Raw genomic sequence first — 25,009 nt, forward strand, 5'->3', positions numbered from 1 at the left:
TATTCTTTATATATTTAGCAAACCAGCATTGTTTCAAAATCAACTAATACGAGTATGTTCTACTTTTTTCTCTTTTATTACAGAAAATGTAATTACAAAGCAATTAGAAAACCGTACACAGTCGGGGTAAGAAGATTAGCCAAGAGAAAATACAGTTCGGAATGCAAAGAAAATTTACCTGAGTGTAGTAGTAGATTAGTTCCAAAATTTCAAACTGTATACAGAACGTTGTACAGAACTGTATACGAATGTGAAAATAATGAAAGTAGTGTGACATTTTCGTAAGTCTCGTACATTTTGTATAATTAATTCGTCTTCAACGCTATTGTTGTAATTATGTGGATACTGTTAATTAAAGGTTGGTACTTTTATAGGTAGGTAGCCACTGCAGGCTCTTTTGTGTACTTTTACGACTAAATTTTGAGCTAATTTGACCACTCTTGTACCTACGTATTTTTCAACAAAAAAAAAAACAATTTTACAATAAGTATGAATGTTTTTATGTTAAAAGCCCAAAATGATTGTTTTGATAGGTACCTACTTACTACACTATGATGTAAGTATTTTTGGCGCAGAAAGATTGTGGGAGAGACAAAATTGAAAAAAAAACATAGGAAAAAATCAAATTCAGGTCTTATTGACTTTCGCTGTCTTTTTGATGGTTCAGAAATTTTAGAAAATAGGTACTTGGTAAAAATTTGTCTGATTTAAGATTTTTTGCTACGAAAAATTAAAATTATAACTTCAAATATAACATTTAAGATGCAAAGTATTTGTAGCAGGAGAAGTTATATTCGCCAGACATTTTTTAAATCAAGACTTTCTGTCATTTTTGCCCACTCTGTCACATCAATAACTTTTTTGATCTCGTACAACTCTTTTAATAGAGGGTCTCTGTAGTTTCTGAAATTTTTGAAAACGAATAAAAATTTTTCCACTTGGAAATCTGTCCAAAAAAAAATAAATAATTTGAAAATGGTTGAAGTCAGAGAGACTTGAGGGGAGCTGAAAAAGTTGTGATGAAGCTAAATGGCTCATGTGATACCGGAGATTGGCTGGGAAGAGGGATTTAAATGTGCCAAAAAGTTGAAAAATTGGTGAGAATTATTTTGTTACTTTATTCAAATTTCCAAATGGACCCTTGGGAGATCAAAATTATTCTCTGTGGCTAATTCTTCATACAGAAGTGACAGAATATTCAGAAATGACTGAAATACATAGTTGCCTACTGATTTATAGTATTTGTCTGAATAGCTGTCAGATCACATCTAATCAGATCTGCTTAAAAATTTTATGATCCTGATCTGAAGAGACTTGATCTTTTCCCCTGACAAGTTTGATCAGATTGAAATGTTGATCTGATCAGATTTCATTATTCAGAGTCAGAGGTGCGAATAAGTATCCAAATCTGATCTGAAATAATCAGAACTGATCAAATTTGCCTGATTAGATCGAATCAGCTCTACTCCGGAAAGGATTTTCTCGATCTGAGGAGACCTGATATTTCCCTGGAAAGTTTTATCATATATCTTATAGCATTGATCTGACCTGATTTCATTAAATCTGATCACTTCAAATTAGAGTCAGGCAATGCCCAGATTTGATCATTCTCAATTTTCATCATCATCATTTCATTTGTTGCATACTCAGAACTGATTAAATTCGTCTAAACAGGTTTGATCAGATCCAATCAGAGCTGCTAAGAAATGGTTGCACATTGTCGAGTTGAAGTAAAAAAAAAAAAACAAAAAACAGAAAATTAAATTTTGACTTGGCCATATTTTTCTGATCTGATGAGACCTGATAAACCTCCTACTCCCAGTCTGATTGAATCCAAACGTTGATCTGATCTGATTTCGTTGAATCTGACCAAGTTTAATTTTTTGGGAGATTGTGCAGATCTGATACCTACCTAATCTGATCAAACATCACTTTGCAAGTCTGATAAGGTCAAGGTCTGATCAGATCTGCTCATATAAAGTCCTGAAGTCGTTTTTCTTATCTGATGAAACTTGACCGGTTTGTCTGGCTAGTATTTGTATGATCAGATCTGAACTTTGATTTGACCTAATCTCATTGGATCTTGTCATAACCAACTTAAATCCTGAGAACTTTTACATCTTATCTGACCTGATCTGATCTGGTCTGGTCTGATCTGCTCTAGTAAATCTGATCAAACATGACTAAACAAGTCATGAAAAAATATAATCAAATCTGCTCACATGCCTGAGATTATTTACCCGATTTGATGAGACCTAACCTGTTTCTCTGACAAGTCTGATCAGATCCAAACGTCAATGTGACCTGATCTCATTAGTCATTGGATCTGGTTACATTTTTATCCAGGGAACTGAGAGAAGGCCCTGATTTGATCTGATCTGATCTGATGTAGTATAAGTATCTATTTGATCCAATATTACTGAATAAGTCTGATAATGATCTCATCAGATTAGCTCAGAAAGGGCTAGGTATTTTTCTGTTCTGATGAGACCTGATTCTTTTTCCTGGCAGGTCTGATCAGATTCAAATTCTAAACAGGGATCTGATCATGACTATTTGGTAAGTTGTTGGTGATAGATTCATTGAGCTGTGACTATGACTATTTCTGATTGATTTTGAAGTAGACGACTATTGGTGAATCATGGTGGCTTCTGATGAATTAGTCATCAAAACGGTGACTTTTGGTGATACTTGGTGACTTCTGGGGAATCAGTAACCAAAAAGTCACCAAAACATAGAAAATTCATACTTTACTATCTGGCGACTTCTTGGTGACAGATTCACCAAGCAGTGACCAATTCTGATCGATTTTGAACTTGGTGACTTTTGGCGAATCTGTCACCAAGAAGTCAGCAAAACATAGAAACCTCATTTTTGACTATCAGGCGACTTCTTGGTGACAGATTCACCAAGCAGTGACCATTTTTGTAATCGATTTTGAACTTGGTGACTTTTGATTAATCTTTGGTGACTTTTGGTGAATCTGTCACCAAAAAGTCACCAAAACGTAGAAATTTCATATTTGCCTTTCTGGTGACTTCTTGGTGACATACTCACCAAACAGTGCCCATTTGTGATCGATTTTGAACTTGGTGACTTTTGGTGAAACTTGGTAACTTCTGATAAATCAGTCACCAAAAAGTCACCAAAACATAGAAAATTCATATTTTACTATCTGGCGACTTCTTGGTGAAAGATTCACCAAGCTGTGACCATTTTTGTGCTCAATTTTGAACTTGATGACTTTTGGTAAATCTGTCATCAAAAAGTCACCAAAACGTAGAAATTTCATATTTGCCTCTCTGGTGACTTCTTGGTGACTGATTCACCAAACAGTGATCATTTGTGAGAGATTTTGTTGTTGGTGACTTTTGGTGATTCTGTCACCAGAAAATCACCAAAACAAAGATATGTATTTCATATTTACCCATCTGGTGACTTCTTGATTCATATTTGACTGTCTGGTGACTTCTTGGTGACAGATTCACCAAGCAGTGACCATTTGTGATCAATTTTGAACTTGGTGACTTTTGGCGAGTCTTGGTGAGTGTTGGTGAATCTGTCACCAAGAAGTCTAAGCGAGTCTTATCATTGATGAGACCGGATTTTTTTTCCTGTCTGGATTAAGTAGATACAATGGAATGTCAGAATCTAATCCGACCTGATCTGATCAGATCTAATCAAACATGTCTAAACAGGTCTCATCAAAAGCTATGTACCTAATCAAAATGTGATCGGATAAATCCTGAAACCTAGTCTTTCCCCCAATGAACCTCAATTGAAGTTTTTAGTTTCAAGGTCAAAAAGTCAACGAAATCAGAATTTATTTAGATGTTTCCACTTTGAACTCAATTTTAAAAGTTTTTTAGGTTGAAATAATTAAATTTGATTAGTGAACTTGCAATTTTTGAGCCAAAGTTTTCAGAATCTGGGACGCTAAATCAAAAAAATGCTCGCCAAGTACCTATTGATTTGATTAAAAAAGTATCAAAAATATTTATCATGGTCAGAATTCAGAAATGATTGTGATCTCTAAAAATGTATTTCCTATGTATCATTGGAATGAATCCTGATTCCTTTTCAATCATTTAACAGTATCCATTTCATTTTATATTTGCATGTAATGTACTAAGTGGTACACCTTTTTTTTTACTGTACATAGTATTTTACCTACTAAGGAGAAAAATCAATTTTAAGAATTTATTATAAGTACGCTTCCTTTTTTATGATCATGTATGTACTTATATTTAGTTGACACTATCGACCTAATTCATCTTCGCGATAGATATAGAAAAATAACATTCTTTTTCTTTAAAAAAAAACCATTTGTACCAATAATTATAAAATTAATGTAAGTTTTTCGTCATTTCATCTTTAAAATTTTCATTTTTAAACAACAATGTTATTTAACACGAAAAAAAAAAGAAAAAAATATACGCCATTTTATACCATACAGCATTTCAATTATTTATTTTATTTTTCATTTTGAAATTTGAATTTGAAATTGATCGAACAGCTAAACTCGATTTTATTTGTATAAACTGATCTCATTTCTTATTTTCTTTCTTTTTAAATACCCACAACTTTGCATTAAAGCCCAACTGCCTAATGCAGTGTTATAGTGACCAATTTATCAGTGTAGTGTAAAACTATATCTATTTGCACAAAATAATATGATTTCATGCGATGAAAAATACGTACAAGATAAGATGCTGTATGAAATTGTAAACGGTTGTGATTTAGAATGTTTAGTATAAGATTGATTCTTAAAAATAGGTAATGGCGAAGAAAAAAATCATTTTGTAAATATTCTTCTTTTTTTTATACATTGTTTTATTATTCTTCATTGCAATAAACATTTCATCATTGTGTGCTTGAATGAAATTTGAATGTCATTTAATTTTTATGATCAGGCTATACTTCTGATTTTTCTTCATATCTCACGCAATGCAATATTTGATCCAAAAAAAAAAAAAAAAATCTAAAAAAAGGCAAATTGCAATATTCATTTGGAAAAATAATTATAATAAATAAACAGTTCAATCAAGTTCTGAATTGGCTGGAAGCAATTTTCAACGAGATGAGAGTAATTGAGAATGAAACACTCACGTACAAAAACTACGAAATAGAAAAAATTAAACATTTATTCATAGTAAATGAATGCAATTATTATAACAAAAAAAACATCACTTCTACTAACATTATTGTTCTAAAAAAAAGTTGAACAAAAGTGGATTTTAAAAAATATCCCAAATGTAATAGATTTTTATACTTCCAATCTCAAATTAACGATTTTTATATCAAAAGAATTAAGAACGAAAGTTCCTTTTCGACTACCTACATCTTTTCTCAAGAGTCAAGACACATCCGAAACTTTCTTTGGATTAAACTTATGTACAACATGAGTTTACTTTACTTCATTACTTGGGATCATGAGGTAATTTGAACCCAACCATATCAGCAGTTTGTTTAATACTACGTTCACCTCTACCTTGATATTTTTCACATAGTTCTTTATAACGTCGAGAGCTCTCCAAATAACATCGATACGTATCTGCTAAATACACCATTTCATCTTGTTTTCTACACAGTTGAGCATCGGTAACTTGAAATTTCTTGCATAATTCCATGATATAAGGTCCAATTACTGAATTCTTGATACTCTTATCGAGTGTAGCGTCTTTCACTTCGTATAACAGGTTTCGAATCAATCTAGAGTTTTGTGCCATTTTGCTGTAACAAGAAAATCAATTTTTACGTAGAGTTAGAATTATTTAGAAACCGAATTTTGCAAATATCAAGTACCTAAGAGCTGAATGATGAAATGGAATATTACGAGAGGAATTTTACAACCTCACCGACAATAACATTGAGATTTGAGGGCAAGTATCCAACAGAGGGAAGCAATCTACGTAATGGTAAAGTTGATTACAGGAGTACGAAGTATTTAAAATCAAGAATAACTCACCCTTTAGAAACTATAGTTCTATAAAATCGCTTCAAACATCCAACTTCCACAATTCTGTACAATTTTTTGAAAAGTTCAAATTTCTTATCACTGTTATCAAAATTATAAAGCTCCGGTATAATTCAATTTTGGCCAAGTCTTTCGCAGATTTTTAGAGCGCCATCTACGGTACAATAAATCAACTATTGCATAAACTCATTTTTTTTTCAAAAAAAACATTTTTTTTTTAAATTATTTTAATGCAAAGATAGGTAATAAGAGATAAATGACAAAAAAATCCGCCTGATTATAATTTTAAAAACTTGGACTAATTTTGCAACATTTTGGCAATTTTTTGCAATAAACTAAATTTTTGCAATTTCAGGCAAAAAAAAGAAAAACAAACGATTTTTGGCAAAAAAGCAAGACTTTGACAATCTTGGCAAAAAGTGATACTTACTTTTTAGTTTTTAAGCCATTTCTAGGAACTAGGAAAAAAACAAAAACCAAGAGATTTGGGCGATTTTCAAGCAAAAAAAACCTTGGCTAAAAAAAACAGAATGTAAGACTGTGACAATAACTTCAAAAAAACAAAAAGTAGGACTTCATCTTGTTAGATGTTAGATAATTAGGTAATTAATTTAAGAGTTGTACAGTTGCACTGTACAAGTTTAAAACAAATTAATAAACAAAAAAATCCTTTTAAAACTGTTTTTTTTTTGTTTTAAACGTGTTTTTTTTCAACTCCAATTTATTTTGAAAAATAAGCGGGTTTTTCAGTTTCTCGTTGAAAAAGAAGTGGAATTGAATAAACCGTATTTTTCGAGACAAATTTTGTGTTTTGATTTCAATTTTCTTGAGCCTTACAGCTATTTTGTGAGTATGACGTCACATCTTAAAAATTAATGACTGGTGAATCCAAAGCAAATGGATTTGTGTTTAAGACAGAGAGAATAAAACTATTTTAAAACAAAAAAAAAAGTTTTATTTGTTGTTGTTTTTTTAAAAATACGTTTTTGTACAACTCTAATTATTATGGGTTCAAAAATAATAGATACTTACATATTTTGCTTGCAATTTCTGTCAAAAAAAGCTAGACTTGGACAGTTCTTGAAAAAATGAGAGGCTTTTTGGCATTTTCTCCAAAAAAATTAGCAGTTTTTCTAAAAAGAAGAAATTTTTGTCGTTTTTGAAAAAGCGAAAATTTTTGAGAATTTTTAGCAAAATGCAAGATTTTTATAATTTCAACTACCTACCTACATAGATGAGGAAAACCCCTTTGGCAATTTCTGGAAAAAAGGCTAGAATCTTGGACAATTGTTTTTTCAAAAAAAGGAAGACTATACATTTTGTATTTGGAATTTTTGTACCAAGAAAAAGTGAAATTTTGTCAAAATTTTTACAAGAACACGTCGAGTTTTCGCCAATTTCTTGTAAAAAGCTAGACTTTGACAATTCTAGCAAAAAGCAGAACCTTTGGTTACGCAATTTAGGGGTCAAAACACGATACATTTTCGTAGTTCTTGTCAAAAAAAAAAAGGACTTATGATTTCTGAACAATTTGAAAAAGAATGAAACTTATTGGAACTTTCTGCAAATAGACGAGACGTTAATTATTTTCTGGTCTTTCAGAGCAATTTGAAAATTTTATAAAAAATAAAAATACTTCATTTTAAAGATTTTTTCAATTTTTAAAAATTTGCCAGAAATTTAAGAATGAACTTTAGATTTATCACGGATGTCTTAGTCTTTAAGAATTAAGAAGTAGCAAACGAACGACTTTGGAGGAGGAGGAGGAGGAGAGGTCGAATTCAGAAAAACGAAATACGTCGGTTAATTTTCTGTAAAAGTAGACGAATTTGTATTCTTAATTAACGTATTTTAAAATTAGGGATTTTCTACTCGTAAAAAACTCATAAATTTAATTCATTTTTTCAATCCGTTACCTTGCAGGCTGTTTTCAACTCCTCGATTGGCAAATATATATACATGAAAGTGAGATGGGTTGCCTATGTGAGTGGTGAAAGAGGCACTCAAAATTTACAAAGCATATTCCTACAATTTTGATGAAACAAGCAGATTTTTTGCAAAAATAGAACCAAAGAAACTGATTTTACTGAAATTTTGGCAAAAAAATATCACTTTCTGGCAATTTTGACAAAAACTGATCTTTTTTACAAGTTATACTTACCAATAGGAGGGTTTTTTGCAATTTGGACGAAAAAAAAGTGATATTGACATTTTAATTAAACCTGATTTTGGTAGGCAATTTTTTTACAAATATAAATTTAACAAAGAAGCACAAATTTCCCAGAAATTTTGACATTTTGGACTGAAAAGAAGCTCAGCAATTTTGGTAAAAAAAAACACAAAACAATTTTGATTTTTTTTTGACAATTTTTGCCGAAAATTGGTCATTTTTACAGTTTGTACAAAAAAGTAAGATTTTTCGCAATTTTGGAAAATATGGTAAGATTTTTTGGTAGTTTAGGTAAAAAATGATTTCTTCTTGCAATTTTTACAAAAGGCTGTCTGGAAATTTTGACAAATATAAATTTTTAGCTACTTACAAAGAAGCACAAATTTCCCAGAAATTTTGACATTTTGGACTGAAAAGAACCTTAGGGATTTTGGTAAAAAAAAAAAAATACAATTTTAATTTTTTTTTGACAATTTTTATTGAAAATTGGTCATTTTTACAGTTTGTACAAAAAAGTAAGATTTTTCGCAATTTTGAAAAATATGGTTCGATTTTTTGGTAGTTTTGGTAAAGAATGATTTCTTCTTGCAATTTTTACAAAAGGCTGTCTGGAAATTTTGACCAAGAACAAATTTTTCTGTCTTTTTGCAAAAAAACAGAACTTGTAGAAAATTTTGATCAAAAAAATAAGTATTTTTTGCAATTTTAAGTTGGACAAAAAAGTAAAATTTTTTGGTAATTTTGATTTTGAAAAAAGCTGTTTTTTTTGAAAAATTTGACACAAAATGGCAAATTTTTAGGCCACAAAAAGTGAGAATTTTTGGAAATTCTGGCTGAAAAAAAAATATGTTTTTGGTAATTTTGACAAAAACAAGACTTTCTGGCAATTTTAAAGAAAAGGACATTTTTTTGACAATAAAAATAGAAAGTAGAAAAATAAATTCTTGTCTTGTTTAATTTTTTAAATCAGTAGGTATAAAATTGATTAAGGCTTTGGGATTCAATAACAATCACTGAACTCTCAAATCATCTGTACGTACAGTGAGCCGAACACACCAAAAAATCAAGCATAAATTACCTTCCTAAACCCTCTCCATACATAACTAACCATCGAAAATCAACTATTAATAAATCCAAAAACCCACATTCACTCATTCTCTATCAGTATCTCGGATACTTTCAAACCATAACCTAAGTTATCCTGTTTCTAAAATATCCATTTCCTTTTAAAATTACTCAACGTGCGGAAGTTGATATCAAAAATCAACGTATTCTTCCCTCTCGTCGTCGTCAAATATCTCGTCGAGTAAGCATCATTCATACGTAGCTTTCTCGAACCTATTTTTCTGGCAAGTGGCTACCCAACTGACTGGAAGTGGAATGCCAGTGACATTTAATGTCGCATTTTCATTAACAATCGAAAAGGGAAGAGGATTTTCAGGTGGTTATTTTTAACTATAATACCAGACGTTTAATTTTAAACTTGGTCTTTTCTAATACACGAGATAGTAAGTTCATTAAAAACATGCGACATCTTGCATCAGTCTTTCAGTTCGACCATTGTTTGTATCCAGAAAGGTTCTCCAAATTTTCGTCATCGTCACTAAATACTTGTATTAGATTTTCTTCGGAGATTTACTTCGTACTTTCGCGAACTGGTGCAATCAATGAGATAAAGACGTAGCTACAGGAACAAAGAATACGAGTATAAGACCCTGCTTAATTGGTGAGTTTGTTTATTGTTGGTAAAATTAACCTTTTTTTTTTTTTTTTTTTTTTCGTTAAAATGCAAAATATTTTTATTTTTCAGTTTTACCAAAATTGAATAAAAAAATAAACATTTTGCAGAATTTGCCACAAAATAAATTACTCGATAACAAATTCTCTTGAAAAAATTTAATTTGAATATTTCGACGTTTTTTTTTTCGAACAAATTGAATGCCCTGTTTTTTTACTGCTTAAAAGTTGTTGCTTTAAATTTCGAAAGTTCAGTTGAAGTATTCGAATTGAAAGCTGGATGTAATTTGCTTTTTAAATTTGTAGGAATTCCGCCGAAATCTTTGTTGTGTAACTTTTTTTGTTCCTTAATCACGAAAACTAGTCGAGAATATTTTACTGTATCTTCGAATAAACTTACCGACAAATTTTTCCAACCAAAAGTTGGGTAAATAAAAGAAACTGGGTGTTTAAAAATAAATTCTTTCAACAAAAAACACAAAATGGAAAATTTTTCTGTTTTTTTATTTAAAAAATGAGAATTTGTTAGGTTGAATTTTTTTATTAAATTACTTGGTTACATATTCAGGTAATTTTTTGAATGATAATTGAACGTAGACAATAAATTCCAATTCAAATGGACAATACAATGGATATTTAAATATTTCCTTTTTTTTAAAAATAAAGAATATAAATTCTTTATTCGTATTATTAAATACCCAACTATTTAACGAAGAATCTAACACTTTTCTAAATAATTCTAATTATAGGATAGACCATTTCATTACACCATTATAGGGCTATGTAACTCGATGTAAAAAATACTCAATGGTATGGAATAAACATCCTAACACGAATCCAAATAGGCACCGTGCTTACCTATCTATTTAAAAAGTGAAAGAAAAAAACCACGCGTGCATTCCTCCGCGTACTAATTCTTTCATTTATTCATCTTAAGGTGCACTTTTTTCGTATTACAGTATGAATAAAAATAACTCTACGATGCACATTAATATTAACGAAGTACCAAAACAATGTACCAAAATGCTCACTCCCCCCTGCTCACCTACCCTGACCATAGTGTTTAAATGATTTAATGTTAGAATTTGTCAGTACTGTGTGTCTATAGTGTTACCCTCGTCCTCCCTCTGGAGTGTGGACGACGATGAGATAGAATAGAACTTGACGTTTTGTTACAATTCCTGTGTGTTGTGTTTGTGTTTGCTTACCCTTAAATTCTTTTTACTTTGCTGGAGGTATTACGTCTTATAGACATCCGTTTCCGGAGTGTGGGCTGCCAACTTTTGATCATAATTAAAAGATGAATCTTTTGTCTTTGCGGTATGCTTGAATTTTTTTAAAGCAGGAATATTTTTATGCATAGATATTGGAGCGTTACACGACGCCGTATAATTATGATGAAACGACACTTAAGTATTACGAGATATGCTTTATAAAGCTAATAAACGAACTGTAAAGCTCTTCGTGTTACTTAGAAATTAATACATTCTGAAATTTACGATATTATATAGCACCGAAACCATATATATATATGATAATTATCGCTATTTTCAAGCTACATAGACTACAACTTAAGCATTTCTAAACAAAAGTAAACTCCATTAACCGCCAGACATCTTGAATAATTAAATACACGAAACTATTTCTTATGCATATCTACGTACATTGGTGTTGGTTGTGAATTAATGTTCGATAAAGATGCCTTAAGTGCGAGGGTGAATTATCTAGTTGATTTTGAACTTGGGAAAAAATGATAAATATGCCCTACTTATAAGAATTTCAGCACCGTTTATGAATAGGTATTGGATTTTTTTTTGAAATAAAAATAACTCGTCTATTTTTGAAAATCATTCACCACAAAAACTAGATAATTTTTCAAATGAGTTCTTTAAAAAATCAACCCTTTTGAGTTGCAGTTTTCAATTTCTTGGTGGCTTCAAACACGACAAGTTCGGAATAAAAGTTAACTAGTTCACAATGCATTTTTTATGATGCAAGGTGTGAGAAAAAAGTAGAAATTTGGATACCTACCTAATTGGCGAAGTTTAATTGAGCAAAGTTGATACGAGCAAGATGAAGGAAACTTATTATAACTACGAGTACAAGTTAAATAATACAGTTTCCTTCCTTGAATCTAGAATAGGTACCGAAGTTTCTCGTTCAAAGTTCAACTGCAGGTATTTTCATTTTTTATTTTTCGATTACCAGACAGACGTGCCCTATTGGAGCTAGACTGTGTGTGTCGTCTTTTATGCAGTGGCGTGAGAGGAGGTAAGACTGAAATTTTCCCAAATTTATTCGCCTTATTTTCTCAACTTTTTCCCTCAGACCCCACCCCTTCCCCCAGCTTCTCTAGTTTTTTTCATGCTAATTAGTCAGATGTGTTTTGTACAAATTTCGAGAGGAGGAGTTGGAAACAAAAATGTTGAATAATATTTCAAATGTTCAAAAACGATGCTTTTATTTTTAAACTTGACAAAAAATTTGAATTATTGCTCTATTGCAAGGTTGGCATTGAAATCCAACATAAAAATTTCACTATTTTTTTATTTTTTTTTCGTGTTTTTTTCGGCTTATTTTTGACGTGAAAAGTCCATTTTTCTACTCTGTAACTCTTTGGTCGAAGAAAGCATGTAAAAGGAAAATGATTCGTAATTCAAGAAGTAAAAACCCACAGTTTTTGGTAATTTTCTTTGATTTCACCAGCTTACACAATTTCTTTCCAATTTTCCCAAATTTCTCAACTTTTTCCAACTCATTATCCAATTTTTTCCAAAAATTCCCTCTTTTTCGTCTAAATTTTTCTATCTGAGGAGACACCTCCCCCCCCCACATCCCCTTTTCCGCACGTCTCTGCTTTTGTGCGATTTTTTCGGTTTTAAATAATAAATTTTAAAACGAGAGTGATGTATTTGTTAAACCAGGCTTTTAACATGCTTTCAGTAACTGTTATATGTTGGGGTGGAGGAGGGGGAGGGAGTGAAAAATGTGAATTTTTTCAAACGTCCATGACTGAGAACTTCATCGATTATTCCACAAAATTTCGCCGAGTGTTTGTGAAAATGGAATTAGAAAAAGGAAGCAGGGTGGTTCTAATTTTGGGAGTTGGAATTTTTTTCGTTTCCAATGAGTGAATCGTCCTATATTAAGAATTCATTTGTCTGGTCAAAAAATCTAAATATGTAGTGTTGTAATATGAGAGTGTGGACTGTGGAGGCAAAGGACGAACTGGCGAAAAAAAAGATGGTTAAAATAAGTATGGCCAAAAAAATTTGAAAAATTGGTATTTCAGTAATTTTTAGAAATTTTGACACAAATGCATGTTTAAATGCCAAGAGGATTCAGACTATATTGGAGAATGTTGACTAAAAGTTAATTTGGACAAATTTGAATGTCGTTTTTTGAAAAACTGGAATTTAAAAAAAAAATGCTAGAGCCTCCAAAATAACTTAAAACCACCTTCAATCGACTCTGAATATTAAAAATAGGGCATATAAGCTGATTTTCAGTATTTCACACCCAAAAAAAAATTTAAAAAAAATGATGAACAGTGAACTTTTGACATTTTTAATCATTAGGTAGGTAAATCGCTGTACAAATAAATATGGTTCCAAATTAAAACATACTAATTTTGAAAAAATTGTGCAAATCAATTTTCAAAAATCAAAACGATTCGAAACATTTTACAATCGATTAGTCGAGTTGAAAATAGAACAGGTATATACTAAATTTCTGCTCTACGTGTCAATTTTGATATTTTCTCATTTTTTTGACCCTTTGATTTTCAAAAGACCCACATAAAATGGCTCTTCCCTAAAATTGTTGATTTTTAAGAGAAAAAAAAATCACTAAAAATTTTCGCTCCTTAACTTGAAATCAAATCGTACCAAAACATCCTACCTACCCAAATTTTCAAAAAAATAAGAAAAAAAAACAAAAAATTGAAATTTTTAAATTTTTACAGAAAATAATTGCATAAAATATTGTTTAAGATGACTCGCAAACAAAATCATGAGAATCCCCAATAATTAGCAAAAACCTCGATAAACCTTCTGTAATATTTGACAAAATTGAGCAAAAATTGCATAAAAAAGTCCTAAGAACGTTTTTAAATCACTGCTAATGAAAAAAAAAAAATGTTGGGATTTTATTGAAATTGTTTACAGATTTGGCAAAAATTATACAGGGTGTCCGGAGGGTGGTAGTAAGAGTACAACCAGGTACGAGTAAAAAAAACGCAAGATAAACAAGTTGCCTATCTTGAAAATTGAAGTGGCAGAATACGTTTTCAAAATTCAAGAGCCAAAATCTAATTTTGACCTTATGGGGAGGTAGTGCTTTGAAAAATGAACAAAATTACCTATCTATTATAACGTTTTGCCTAACTTGCAAATTAAAGGAGCTAAATGATTTTTAATTTCAAAAAATCACAATGAAAAAATAAATGCGGAAATGACTTTTAAAAAATTAAAAAATTTTGTTACGATCATTTTTTTTCCTTACTCTAAAATTTAAACAGATCTCAAGTTTGTACCATCACTCCCTGGACACCCTGTATAGAACATCGCTCGTTGAAACTCTTCAGAACAACTTTAAATCTGAAAAACATATTAAATGCCAAGCAACCTCTGGATTTTCATGCTCTACTGAAAAAAAATGAACGTAACCGATACCAATTACCATCCGCTTATCGAACTCGGACACCCTATATAATTATCATAGAAGATCATAAATTAAAAGCTTGAATCCCATACACTGCGAATAATTCGCATGTAAATCCAAGTACATACGTGTCAATACATCTTACAATGTTAATTTAGGGAGTTTCAAACTAGACTCAAGGATATTTATACAGTTAGTTCTACATTTTCCATGTAGGTATACCTACAATATTACGGATTTTTTCGCTCATCGATATAAATAGGTTCAGGTACAACACAGGTACATGTTAACATACAAACTAAAAGCGTCATAACCGCATTCGAGCCCATAATTTATGATCCAACAGCGACGACAGCGAATGCAAAATGTGCAATACGAATGCACCTATTATGATACATTCTCACTCTCAAAATCACCAATAAACTTAGCAAACTCAATAGTTTACAGACTAAACACGCGCTCGAATTGAAAATTCTTCTAAATTACCCACCGCCCTTATACTTATACGTGCTTGGATATTTGCCCCATTCACTTATGGAATCATTATTACATGTACGCGCGAGTATACGAGTAAATGGGAATAGAAAAGTGTGAAATATGTCCGAGAGTTGGAGTTGTAGTGTTCTAGATAGGTAGAGAGTGTTTTAGATCACGATATACAATCCAATATAGCCTACCTCTACAGTCTACCTCTACACCTAACGTGATAATCGAAATTCGCCATTTTATTTCTGCACATACATCATGTAGATGTCAACGCGGTAATGCGTTTCAAAAGTGAATTCGTGTTGAAAAATGTGATACGGTAGCGGCTCTTCAAAGAGTATAACAAACTTGTGGACAGGCGTAATGACGGCGTACATCGATTTGCGTTTAATCTGGTTTCTGCATAACACGATATTACGTACGTTCGAATATATTTTATGCAGATTTCTTCTTCTCAAATTAACAATTATTATGGCGTAACCAGTGCACACTGCACAGCGCTGCTTTTATACCACGTTTCCATATTAGATAAGTGGATAAAACTATAGGGTACGTAAATATTTACGTCGTATACTTACGCTATGGAATTTTTCATTATGATATCAGTTCAGCCTTACGTACTTACGAGTTGTTTACTGACATTGACTGTAATAATGTAGGTATAGGTAGCCTGAAAATGAGATGCGAGCTTGTTCCCAGGGGGGAGTGACCCCTTGGACGGCTTGCCACAAACCAATACGGTAGCAATCTGACACCAGAAATAAATAATCCTGAGGTCAAAATTATGACTTAATTCACGACAAAGAGTGTTTTTCTTTAAAAAAAAAAAAAAATGCGTGCTTCAACCATTTTGCATTTTTGGCAATTTTTTCAATTTTCAAGAAAATAGAAAATTGGGTAGGGTAAAAAGTGTTTTCTGACAAACTTTAGGTTCTCGAGTCATATCCAGTGTCCATTCGAAACGTTAGGTAGTCTATTCTTGAGAACCATGAGTTAGGATGGAATTTGAAGTCATTTCGTGCTCAGCGACTTCAATTTAATGAGAAAACGTGCTAACTTACTTACTTATATAATAAAAAAATGCCCATTTTTGAAAACAATTTTGGCAACTCAATTTTGAGTTTCAAAATAAACAATTTTTAATTTTTTTTTCTCAAAAAAAAAAAAAATGTCAAAACTGAATAATTATAACCTTAGGTATAAATTATCTAATTCCCAAATCTCTTTAAATTGACAAAATAATTGAAATGAAATCGCAGTAAAACTTGAAAATAAGTACCTACAAATAGTTGGAAAAATAGCATCATCATAACACATTGTTGAAATCTCCTCTAGGTAAGCAGAAGTCCTAGGTAAAAGCATCAAAACCACTATTTTTACCAAAAACTGATTTCTTTCAATAAGTGTGGTAAAATGAATGGAGATATTGAAAATATGTAAGCTTCGATTTAAAAAACGAAAAAAGCATTAAAATCAGTGAAAATCACAGAAAAGTAATGAAATATTATATCTGAAAAACTGAAAAAAATTTACATGAAAAGATATTAAAGAGCAACGAAATTTCAGTGAAATTTGACAAAAACTATTTAATTACTGTTTGATATTTTTTTATCAATTTTAATGCTTTTTTTCCTGCTTTTTTTGGTCATTAAAATGATACAGGTATGTAGGTATTTTGTGTTTTCAAGATGTAGGCACCTAGGTAATTAATTTTTACAATATTTTGTACAATTGTTGACTCCTTCTGTAAAATTTTCTTTGAATGAATTTTCATTGGATTTTTCAAAAACTATAATCTACTGAGGGGTAGATTTTCGAATAGATTTAAAATTTTTGATATCAGTATCTGTTTTGTGATGAGCTGATGACCTTGAAAATAAAATGAAAGTACATATATGTACTTACAGAAGTAGTGAAATTCTATATCGGTTGAGGTTTCATTTCAACGCTGAAAATTTTCATTTCTCAGTTAAAAATTGGATTTTTTGTGATTTGATATCGGATTTTGGACAGACTTTGGAATTTGTATGGATTTGTAACAGGCTTATGATCCTGCAGATTTTAGATGTCATGCAATAATCTATAATCTGGATTGTAAATATGTAGTTGAAAAATTCGTGTAAAAAGAATAGATCTTTCCTCAAACTTTTTACAATATTTCACGCAACATCGACCAAAACTTATTTTCAGTTGTACAAAAAGTGCTCAATAGCTATTATATTTTTAGGGAAAAAATCCAAATCAATTCAATTAATTTTTCAAACAAAAATTAAATTTAAGTAGATTTCATGGGTCTGGAAAAATTTTAATTAAGTACCAGGTATTCCGAGTGAAAAATTTGGTGAAATGTTTTCAAACGCCCCAAAATTTCCCAAACATAAAAAAAATCAAAAACTGAAAAATTGTATTTTACCTACTTATCTATCATTTTAATTTTTTATTTTGTTTTCACCTTTAAGATACTTGCTAATGTAATGAAATTGGGCGAATAAAAAACTTTTTTCAACATAACAAATTTTTCAAAAATATACAAAAATTCAATGAAAAATTTGAACGACATTTGGGAAACAAAATAATTATACCAATTCTTCGAAGTGAGATGGCGAATAAGCAAGGTATAAAATAACAATTTTGTCATTTGAAAGGTACAATTTTGCCCAATATTTATACAACGTACAAAATAAAAATTTTGATTTCTCTTACAAGTCTGGAATTTGTTGCGGAAAAGAAAAACAAACTGGCCCTGGCGAAGCGAGGGCAAATACATAAAAAACGATGCTTTTTTGTGTGACGAGTTAATTATGTATAACAAGTTTTTTATTTTGCTTCAAAACTTTGAAATTCAAATGATGATTTTTTTTTGTTGAAAAATTGAAAATTAAAAAAAACGCTTTCTAAAATTCATGTTTTAAGAAGTGAAAAAAAAAGTTTCATTTTTCTGATTCAAGCTTCCTTTGAACATTTCTTGAATTTGAACAATCAGTTTTTTATGCGGATAAAGAGGGGGCAAAAGCTCTCAAAGATGTGTAATTCAAGCTTTACAAAAGTCGACAAATGAGCTCTTTTTTACGGAATAAAGATTGAGAAAAAGAAACGAATTTGAATTTTTTCGTTTTTTCACTACGTACTTTTTTGACAAAATTCACTACTTTCACAACTTTCACTACCTGTTAGATACCCTGTAAATAGATAAAAATTGTTTCCGTTGTTTTTAATGTGTTTTTACTAGAAGTTTTCCAGGTGTTGAGAATATCGAAAATTTTCCAAAAAAAGGACATGGAGCAATGGCTTGATTTTTGCTCATAAATTTATTGACGAACATTTTAAAATGAAAAATACTTTTTCGGAGTCAAAAAGAAAAATTGAAATTGATAAAGAAAATACGCTCCGAGTCGTTTTTTTTTTTTTTTTTTCATAGCCTTGAAAGAAAAATTTTGATCAGAGTTTGAAATTTTCTATGATTATTTTTTACTTCTCGAAATAAACACGAAAAAATCAGGATTGGGTGGCAATTTTTGGACTTTTTTTACATACTGACATCAACGCGTAAATTTATTGGAATCTTTTTTTCGGCCTCCGTTCCTCTCATTTCAAAAAAAATATCAGTCAGACCGAAAAACTGACCGTATATCCGGAGATGTTTGTTCAGATCTAAGTAATTAAATTTGAGCGCATTCAATTAAATCTGGTTATATTTAGATCACAGTTTTGATCGGGCTAGATCTGACCAGACCACATCTCATCCAATTATTATTCTCAGGAGTATTATTGAAAAAAAAAAAATTAATTTTTTAAAATAAAGTTTTGGGAATTTGGGAAATGGGATTTTAAGGATTTGGGTATTCAGGAAAATGGGATTCGAGGGATTGGATTATGGGAAGAAGGTACCCAACAACGTTTCATCAAAATTTCAATAATTTGAGAGCAGGGACATTCCATCTATTTTACCAGGGGATACCCTTTGGACATGATTTTCGTCATTTCGTGCACAGCGGTCTCACACTAGTCAGAAAAGGTCACCAAAAAAATGCACATTTTGATAACTACTTTTTGGTCTCACCATCATTTTGAGCCATAAAAAATGAGGAGTTTTTAGGAGAATCGATAATGCTGGGGAAAATTTGACACCGGAAATGAAATCGCTGAGCCCTCCTCTCCCCCTACCAGCCGAGATTTTGACTCAATTCGTGACAATAAGTTTTTTAAAAAAATACAAAATACTTACCTTCATACAAAGTACTTGTACAATGTACATACCTATATATTTTACAATCAAAGTCCTGAACACATCTCGAAAGCTTCCAATAACATAAAAGAAAACGTCTTCATCGTTATAGATATATCTATGACCATCGATATGAGTAATTAAGTAAACCGGTAACCGGAGCAATAAATAAAACGAATCCCCTGCAGAATGCTTTTATAGTACTTACATCTTACATCTGTACATATTTTTTCCATTATTAAAAAAAAAAACTAACAACAACGTATTACCCTACGTAGCGCATAGTTCATCTCAAATAATAATAAACTAAGATTAGACCTATCCAGTGGTTATTCTGTTAAATTATTGTTCACTGCGTCAGTATTTTGGTTCAATAGGCACACTACCTATACCTATCCTATATCTATCATAAAAAAGACCTACAATGTCAATATGTATGTAGTTCAATAACATAGTTTTGGTTTAATGTTACCATGAAATGAAGAAATCATACGTGAAGGTCCCCTCAGTCCCCCTCCCCCTCCCCACACTGTAATACACACGAATCGTACATACAATAAAAATACCATTGGGTAAAACTTCATCTTTTACATCAATAATACGTACGTAGGCTTGAGCCTCTATATCGTTGACTTATACTACACAATCGTACAATGCACCGAAAATTAATTTTAAAAAAACTATTTTATCGCGGAAATCCGCCCAGAGAACTGCTGTTGAGTGATTGAGAGTAGCGATAAGCGATAAATAATATTCGAATTAAATTCTTTATCGCATTCGAACAGATGAATGAATGAAATGTAATGTTCGACGAAACAAAACAAAAACAAACAGACCGTTTATACCTACATATAAGATGAATTGATTCTTCATCGTGTAACAATTAAATCTAAATCTACACTTGGAGATAAAAAATGGCGAAATAATTCAACCTACGACTATACGAGTAGGTACTAGGTACCTAAGTAATTCATCGAGCTCATTCGTTAACATCAAATGTTATCCTATTTCCGGCCTTTTGAACTTACAATACAGGATATCTCGAAAGTCTCACGACTTTACAGTTGAAAAATCATATAAAGGGGGGCGCCCCTGCCTTAACAAATGAAAATCAACATGCAACTGTATCTAAATTTTACCTACTGTTTTCAATGTTTAATTTCACCAGGTGCTTATAGACTTCTGACAAATCGACTAATTTTTCTTCCTAGTCGAATATTCATCACATGGAAGTCTATCGTACGTAAAACAGTAGAGATTAAAATGAGGATTGATAGATCTATACGTACGTAGACGTGCATATGATTAATCAATGAATGACGTAGGTCATGCTACGTATACTATTCGTATAGATGAAAATCTAGTGAAACTCGACAAAATCTCAACAACTTAATGGCGAACCGTGTACAATCCTTATAGTCTCTACCATACGAAATATAACCTGAAACCGCTTCAGGCTGCCAGGTTGAAACCGAATTAGGAAACTTGTCGGTAGGATAGTCGCGTACAGCAGCTAATAATTAAATAAAAACCTATTTCTGTACTCTTTTATCATCTCGTCTGATGTCAATTCGACTTTTAAAATCGTTCCGTGGTTCGCGCAGGAAATGCTATTTTTATTCGTTTCAATTAAAAATTGCTTTTTAAACGAATACCTACCATGCCCATATACTTACCCAAATATTTACAATCCTCAAGGGATGCATGCACGAACATCTGACAGGTTCGACTCCTGCTTCCTTTTTTTTTACCATTTTTTTCCCTGGCAAAAAATACATTGGAACACGTAACGAGATAACGGTCATACTTGTGCTCGCCGCAGAGCTCGTTTTTCCACAGCTTTACGAGCCGATATAGAGGCAATAAAAGATGAATATTTATGAGCTGCTTTGGCCGCCGATATTATTCTTCTTCAAGTGTAGGTCTTCATAGGTACTGCGGGCCTGCGAAGTACGAGCTTTCAAGAAATTGACGAATGAGTGTTGCGGCTGCATGGTCAATTGATTGAGATATCTATTTCTGTCCAGCGAGTCCAGGTCCAGGTCCAGGTATTTATTTTTTATTTTGATCGCGAAACTTTCTAATCTTCTGTATCCGTTGCGATTGCGAATGTTGATACTCGTAAATGATAAATTACGATTTTTAATCGTGGTTTTAGTTTTATCTTCGATTATACAGGGTGTCCCCGATATCTGGAGAGTGTTGGGTTTGGATTGAATTTGCAAGTTGAGTGAAAACTTCTCTGATTGAGTTTTAGTACTCATTGTTTGACACATTTCAGTATGGTCAAAAGATCATTTCAAGTGATTTTCTCTAATGATTTTCAATACATTGGAACTTAGGTATCAATCTTCACTATCAATTTGGTGGCAGCTTGAAGCCCAAAATTTCGAAAATTGCAATATGAGTATCTCGAATTTAGGTTCTTAAAAGTCCTGATTCTGTTTTAGAAATCCATTTGGTGAGTCCCCCCCCCCTCACGAGACTCAAAACCTGAAGTTCAAGGCACAAAACTTCGAAAAATGCAATGTGGGTACCTATTGAATTATAGGTTTTCGAAGACACTGATTCTGATTTGAAATACTGTTGACTTTAAAAACAAAATTGGACCTCACAGAAAAAAGCTTAAGCACAAAATGACAACAAAAAAAATGCAATCAATTTTAATTTTGGGTTTAGACGGATTTCAGATTCAGAATCAGTGTTCCAAAAACCTATAATTTGATACTCAACTCATGGAGCATTTTTTTTTTTTTCAATTTTTGATTCAAGTCTCCTCCGAGGGGAGAAAGGGGGGATAGGGAAAGATAATATAATTTTGGTTTTTAGGTAAGACAGATTTCAGAATCGGGATCAGTTCTCTCAATACCCATATTTCGATGCTCATAAAGTCATAAATTCATAATTATTGCATTTTTCAAAATTTTGGGCCTGAAGTGTCCTTTGAAAATCAATTTTGATAACTTATGTATAATTGTAGAGTCAAACTGATTTCAGAATCAGAAATGTCAATGCCCATATACCTTTTTCAATATTGTGAAATTTTTTCCATTTTCTTCCCCCTCCCCCTCCTTTTTAAGCAATTTTTCGAAAATATTTAAGTAGGTACTCGAAAATATTTATATGTAATGTGATAAACGAAGATACCTACGACAGCCTTTTTTTTTGACATTTTACTGTGATGTGGCTAAAAGTTCACAAAACGTGAGCAAAACATTTCAATGCAGAAAAAAAAATGATTTAAAAAAAAATTCAAATTGAATTAACTTTGTGGTTTTTAATTTTGAAAAGTCAAGAGTACTTTGCAATTTTTCGTAAAGAAAAGTGAGAATTTTCAGCAACAAAGAAAGAATTTTCGCAATTTTTGGCAAAGAGGCCAATTTTTTGCCTGGAATCAGTCTTTGATAATTTTAGCAAAAGGATCGGAAGACCATTGTTGCAATTTCTGGCAAAAAAGGAACACTTCGGGTACCATTTTTAAATAAAAATAAGAATTGTTGGATTTTCTTTGGGAAAAAAAATGACAATTTTTATTCATTATTGCCAAAAAGTGAGAATTTTTGACAATCTTTGGCGAAAAGCTAACTTTGACAACTTTAGGAATAAGAAGTCCCTTACTGTAATTTCTGAAAAAAAAGAACATTTTGGGACCTTTTTTTAGAAAAAGATGAGCAACACTTGGGGATTTTTTACAAAAAACTGACAATTTTTATTCATTTTGCTAAAAAGTGAGAAGTTTTGACAATTTTTGAGGAAAAAAATAGACCTTGAAAATTTTAGGAATAGCTAAGAAGGCCTTTTTATGCAATTTCTAGTAAAAAAAAAAAACTTTTAGGACCATTTTAAGTTTAGAAGTGAAACTTTTTGGATTTTTTTGCAAAAAAAAGACAATGTTTTAATTTCGTTTTGCTAAAAATTGTGGGCATAAAGTAGACTTTGAACATTTTAGGAGTGGAAAGGTCTTTTTTGCAATTTTTGCAAAAAAAAAATTGAGACTATTCAGATAAAAATGAAACTTTTTGGATTGGTTCTTTTTTTTGCAAAAACCAACAAATTTATTCATTTTGCTAAAAAGTGGGTTTTTGTGATAATTTTGTTGGCAAAAAGTAGACTTTCACAACTTTAGGGATGGAAGGTCCTTTTCTGCAATTTCTGGTAAAAAAAAAAAAACTTTTTAGGGCCATTTTAAGATAAAATGAAACTTTTTGGATTTTTTTGCAAAAAAAGACAACTTTTTAATTTTGTTTTGCTAAAAATTGAAAATTTTTTGAAAATTGTGGAGTGGAAAGGTCTTTTTTGCAATTTTTGCAAAAAAAAATTGAGACTATTCAGATAAAAATGAAACTTTTTGGATTGGTTCTTTTTTTTGCAAAAACCAACAGATTTATTCATTTTGCTAAAAAGTGGGATTTTTTGATAATTTTGTTGGCAAAAAGTAGACTTTCACAACTTTAGAGATGGAAGGTCCTTTTCTGCAATTTCTGGTAAAAAACATTTTTAGGACCATTTTAAGATAAAATGAAACTTTTTGGATTTTTTTGCAAAAAAAGACAACTTTTTAATTTTGTTTTGCTAAAAATTGAAAAAATTTTGAAAATTGTGGGCATATAAAGCAGTGTTGGCAAAACGAAATTATTTCGTTTCGTAAAACGTTAAAAAAAGGCGGAGATAAGCCACGCCCTCCGTAGATATCTTTGCATTCACCTCCGGAAAAAACGCAAAACGAAACGAAAACGAAATGAAAACGAAACGAAATACAGACCAAGAAAATAACGTTATGACGAAAACGAAACGTTTCAAAAATTTTCGTTTTGAAGACGGATTTTCGAGAAGCAAAACGTTTTTTTCGTTTTTTTTTTCGTTTTACCTACTTTTTCGTTTCACCTTTTTTCGTTTCGTTTCACCTTTTTTTCATTTCGTTTCACCTCTCTTTACTTTCGTTTCACCTTTTTTTCGTTTTGTTCCACATTTTTTTCGTTTTTTATAGTATTCTTTGCAAGTAATATGCAATGATTACTTCACAGAAGTTGTTTTAAAACTCTAGAAACGTTATTACAAGGCAAAACGTTATCGTAAGGCAAAACGTTATCATAGGGTAAAACGTTTCCATAAGGCATAACGTTATTTTAAAGCATAACGAAATGAAAACGAAAAAATTTGAGCAAAAGTAGGCAAAACGAAATAAAAACGAAATAGAAAAAGGCATAACGCGAAACGTAACGAAAAAAAATCAGAGACATAACGAAAACGAAACGAAACGAATTGCTGTTCCATTTTACATAACGTTATGAAAAACGAAACGAAATTGATTTCGTTTTGCCAACACTGATATAAAGCAGACTTTGAACATTTTAGGAGTGGAAAGGTCTTTTTTGCAACAAAAAAAAAATTGAGACTATTCAGATAAAAATGAAACTTTTTGGATTGGTTCTTTTTTTTGCAAAAACCAACAGATTTATTCATTTTGCTAAAAAGTGAGAATTTTTGATAATTTTGTTGGCAAAAAAGTGGACTTTTACAACTTTAGGGATGGAAGGTCCTTTTCTGCAATTTCTGGTAAAAAAAAAAACTTTTCAGGGCCATTTTAAGATAAAATGAAACTTTTTAGATTTTTTTGCAAAAAAAGACAACTTTTTAATTTCGTTTTGCTAAAAATTGAAAAATTTTTTGAAAATTGTGGGCATTTATAGCTGACTTTGAACATTTTAGGAGTAGAAAGGTCTTTTTTGCAATTTTTGCAAAAAAAAAATTG

General features: G+C 31.2%; 3 protein-coding genes across 4 annotated transcripts in view; 2 read left to right on the top strand and 1 right to left on the bottom strand.

Annotated features, from left to right (window-relative positions):
- LOC135842355 (uncharacterized) overlaps window positions 1-4,884 on the top strand; it is a 380,985-nt gene extending 376,101 nt beyond the window's left edge. The window contains exon 15 of the mRNA XM_065359776.1: window positions 84-4,884. Within this exon, the coding sequence (XP_065215848.1) occupies window positions 84-285 (202 nt within the window). The 3' untranslated portion in view covers window positions 286-4,884. The remainder of the gene's footprint in view (window positions 1-83) is intronic.
- Window positions 4,885-5,126: 242 nt separating this feature from the next.
- Window positions 5,127-6,118, bottom strand: LOC135842356 (protein FMC1 homolog). 2 transcript variants are annotated; one of them, XM_065359777.1, is made up of 2 exons: window positions 5,969-6,118; window positions 5,127-5,733 (listed from the first exon to the last, which is right to left on the bottom strand). In XM_065359777.1, the coding sequence occupies exon 2, from the start codon at window positions 5,727-5,729 to the stop codon at window positions 5,421-5,423; it is 309 nt and encodes a 102-aa protein (XP_065215849.1). In that variant the 5' UTR covers window positions 5,730-5,733; window positions 5,969-6,118; the 3' UTR covers window positions 5,127-5,420. The 2 variants fall into 2 exon arrangements, with proteins under 2 accessions (XP_065215849.1, XP_065215850.1); XM_065359778.1 differs by lacking the exon at window positions 5,969-6,118 and adding an exon at window positions 5,806-5,952.
- A 3,581-nt stretch (window positions 6,119-9,699) lies between these two features.
- The window catches only part of rols (rolling pebbles), a 163,936-nt gene continuing 148,626 nt past the window's right edge, over window positions 9,700-25,009 (top strand). The window contains exon 1 of the mRNA XM_065364262.1: window positions 9,700-9,873. The gene's annotated coding sequence lies outside the window, so the exon portion shown is untranslated. The remainder of the gene's footprint in view (window positions 9,874-25,009) is intronic.

Source organism: Planococcus citri, chromosome 4 (genome assembly GCF_950023065.1).
Source record: "Planococcus citri chromosome 4, ihPlaCitr1.1, whole genome shotgun sequence".
NCBI lineage: Eukaryota > Metazoa > Arthropoda > Insecta > Hemiptera > Pseudococcidae > Planococcus > Planococcus citri.

Bases quoted from the DNA above. Each gene is read 5' to 3' on its own strand.
- LOC135842356 (XM_065359777.1), bottom strand. From the start codon at position 5,729: ATGGCACAAAACTCTAGATTGATTCGAAACCTGTTATACGAAGTGAAA.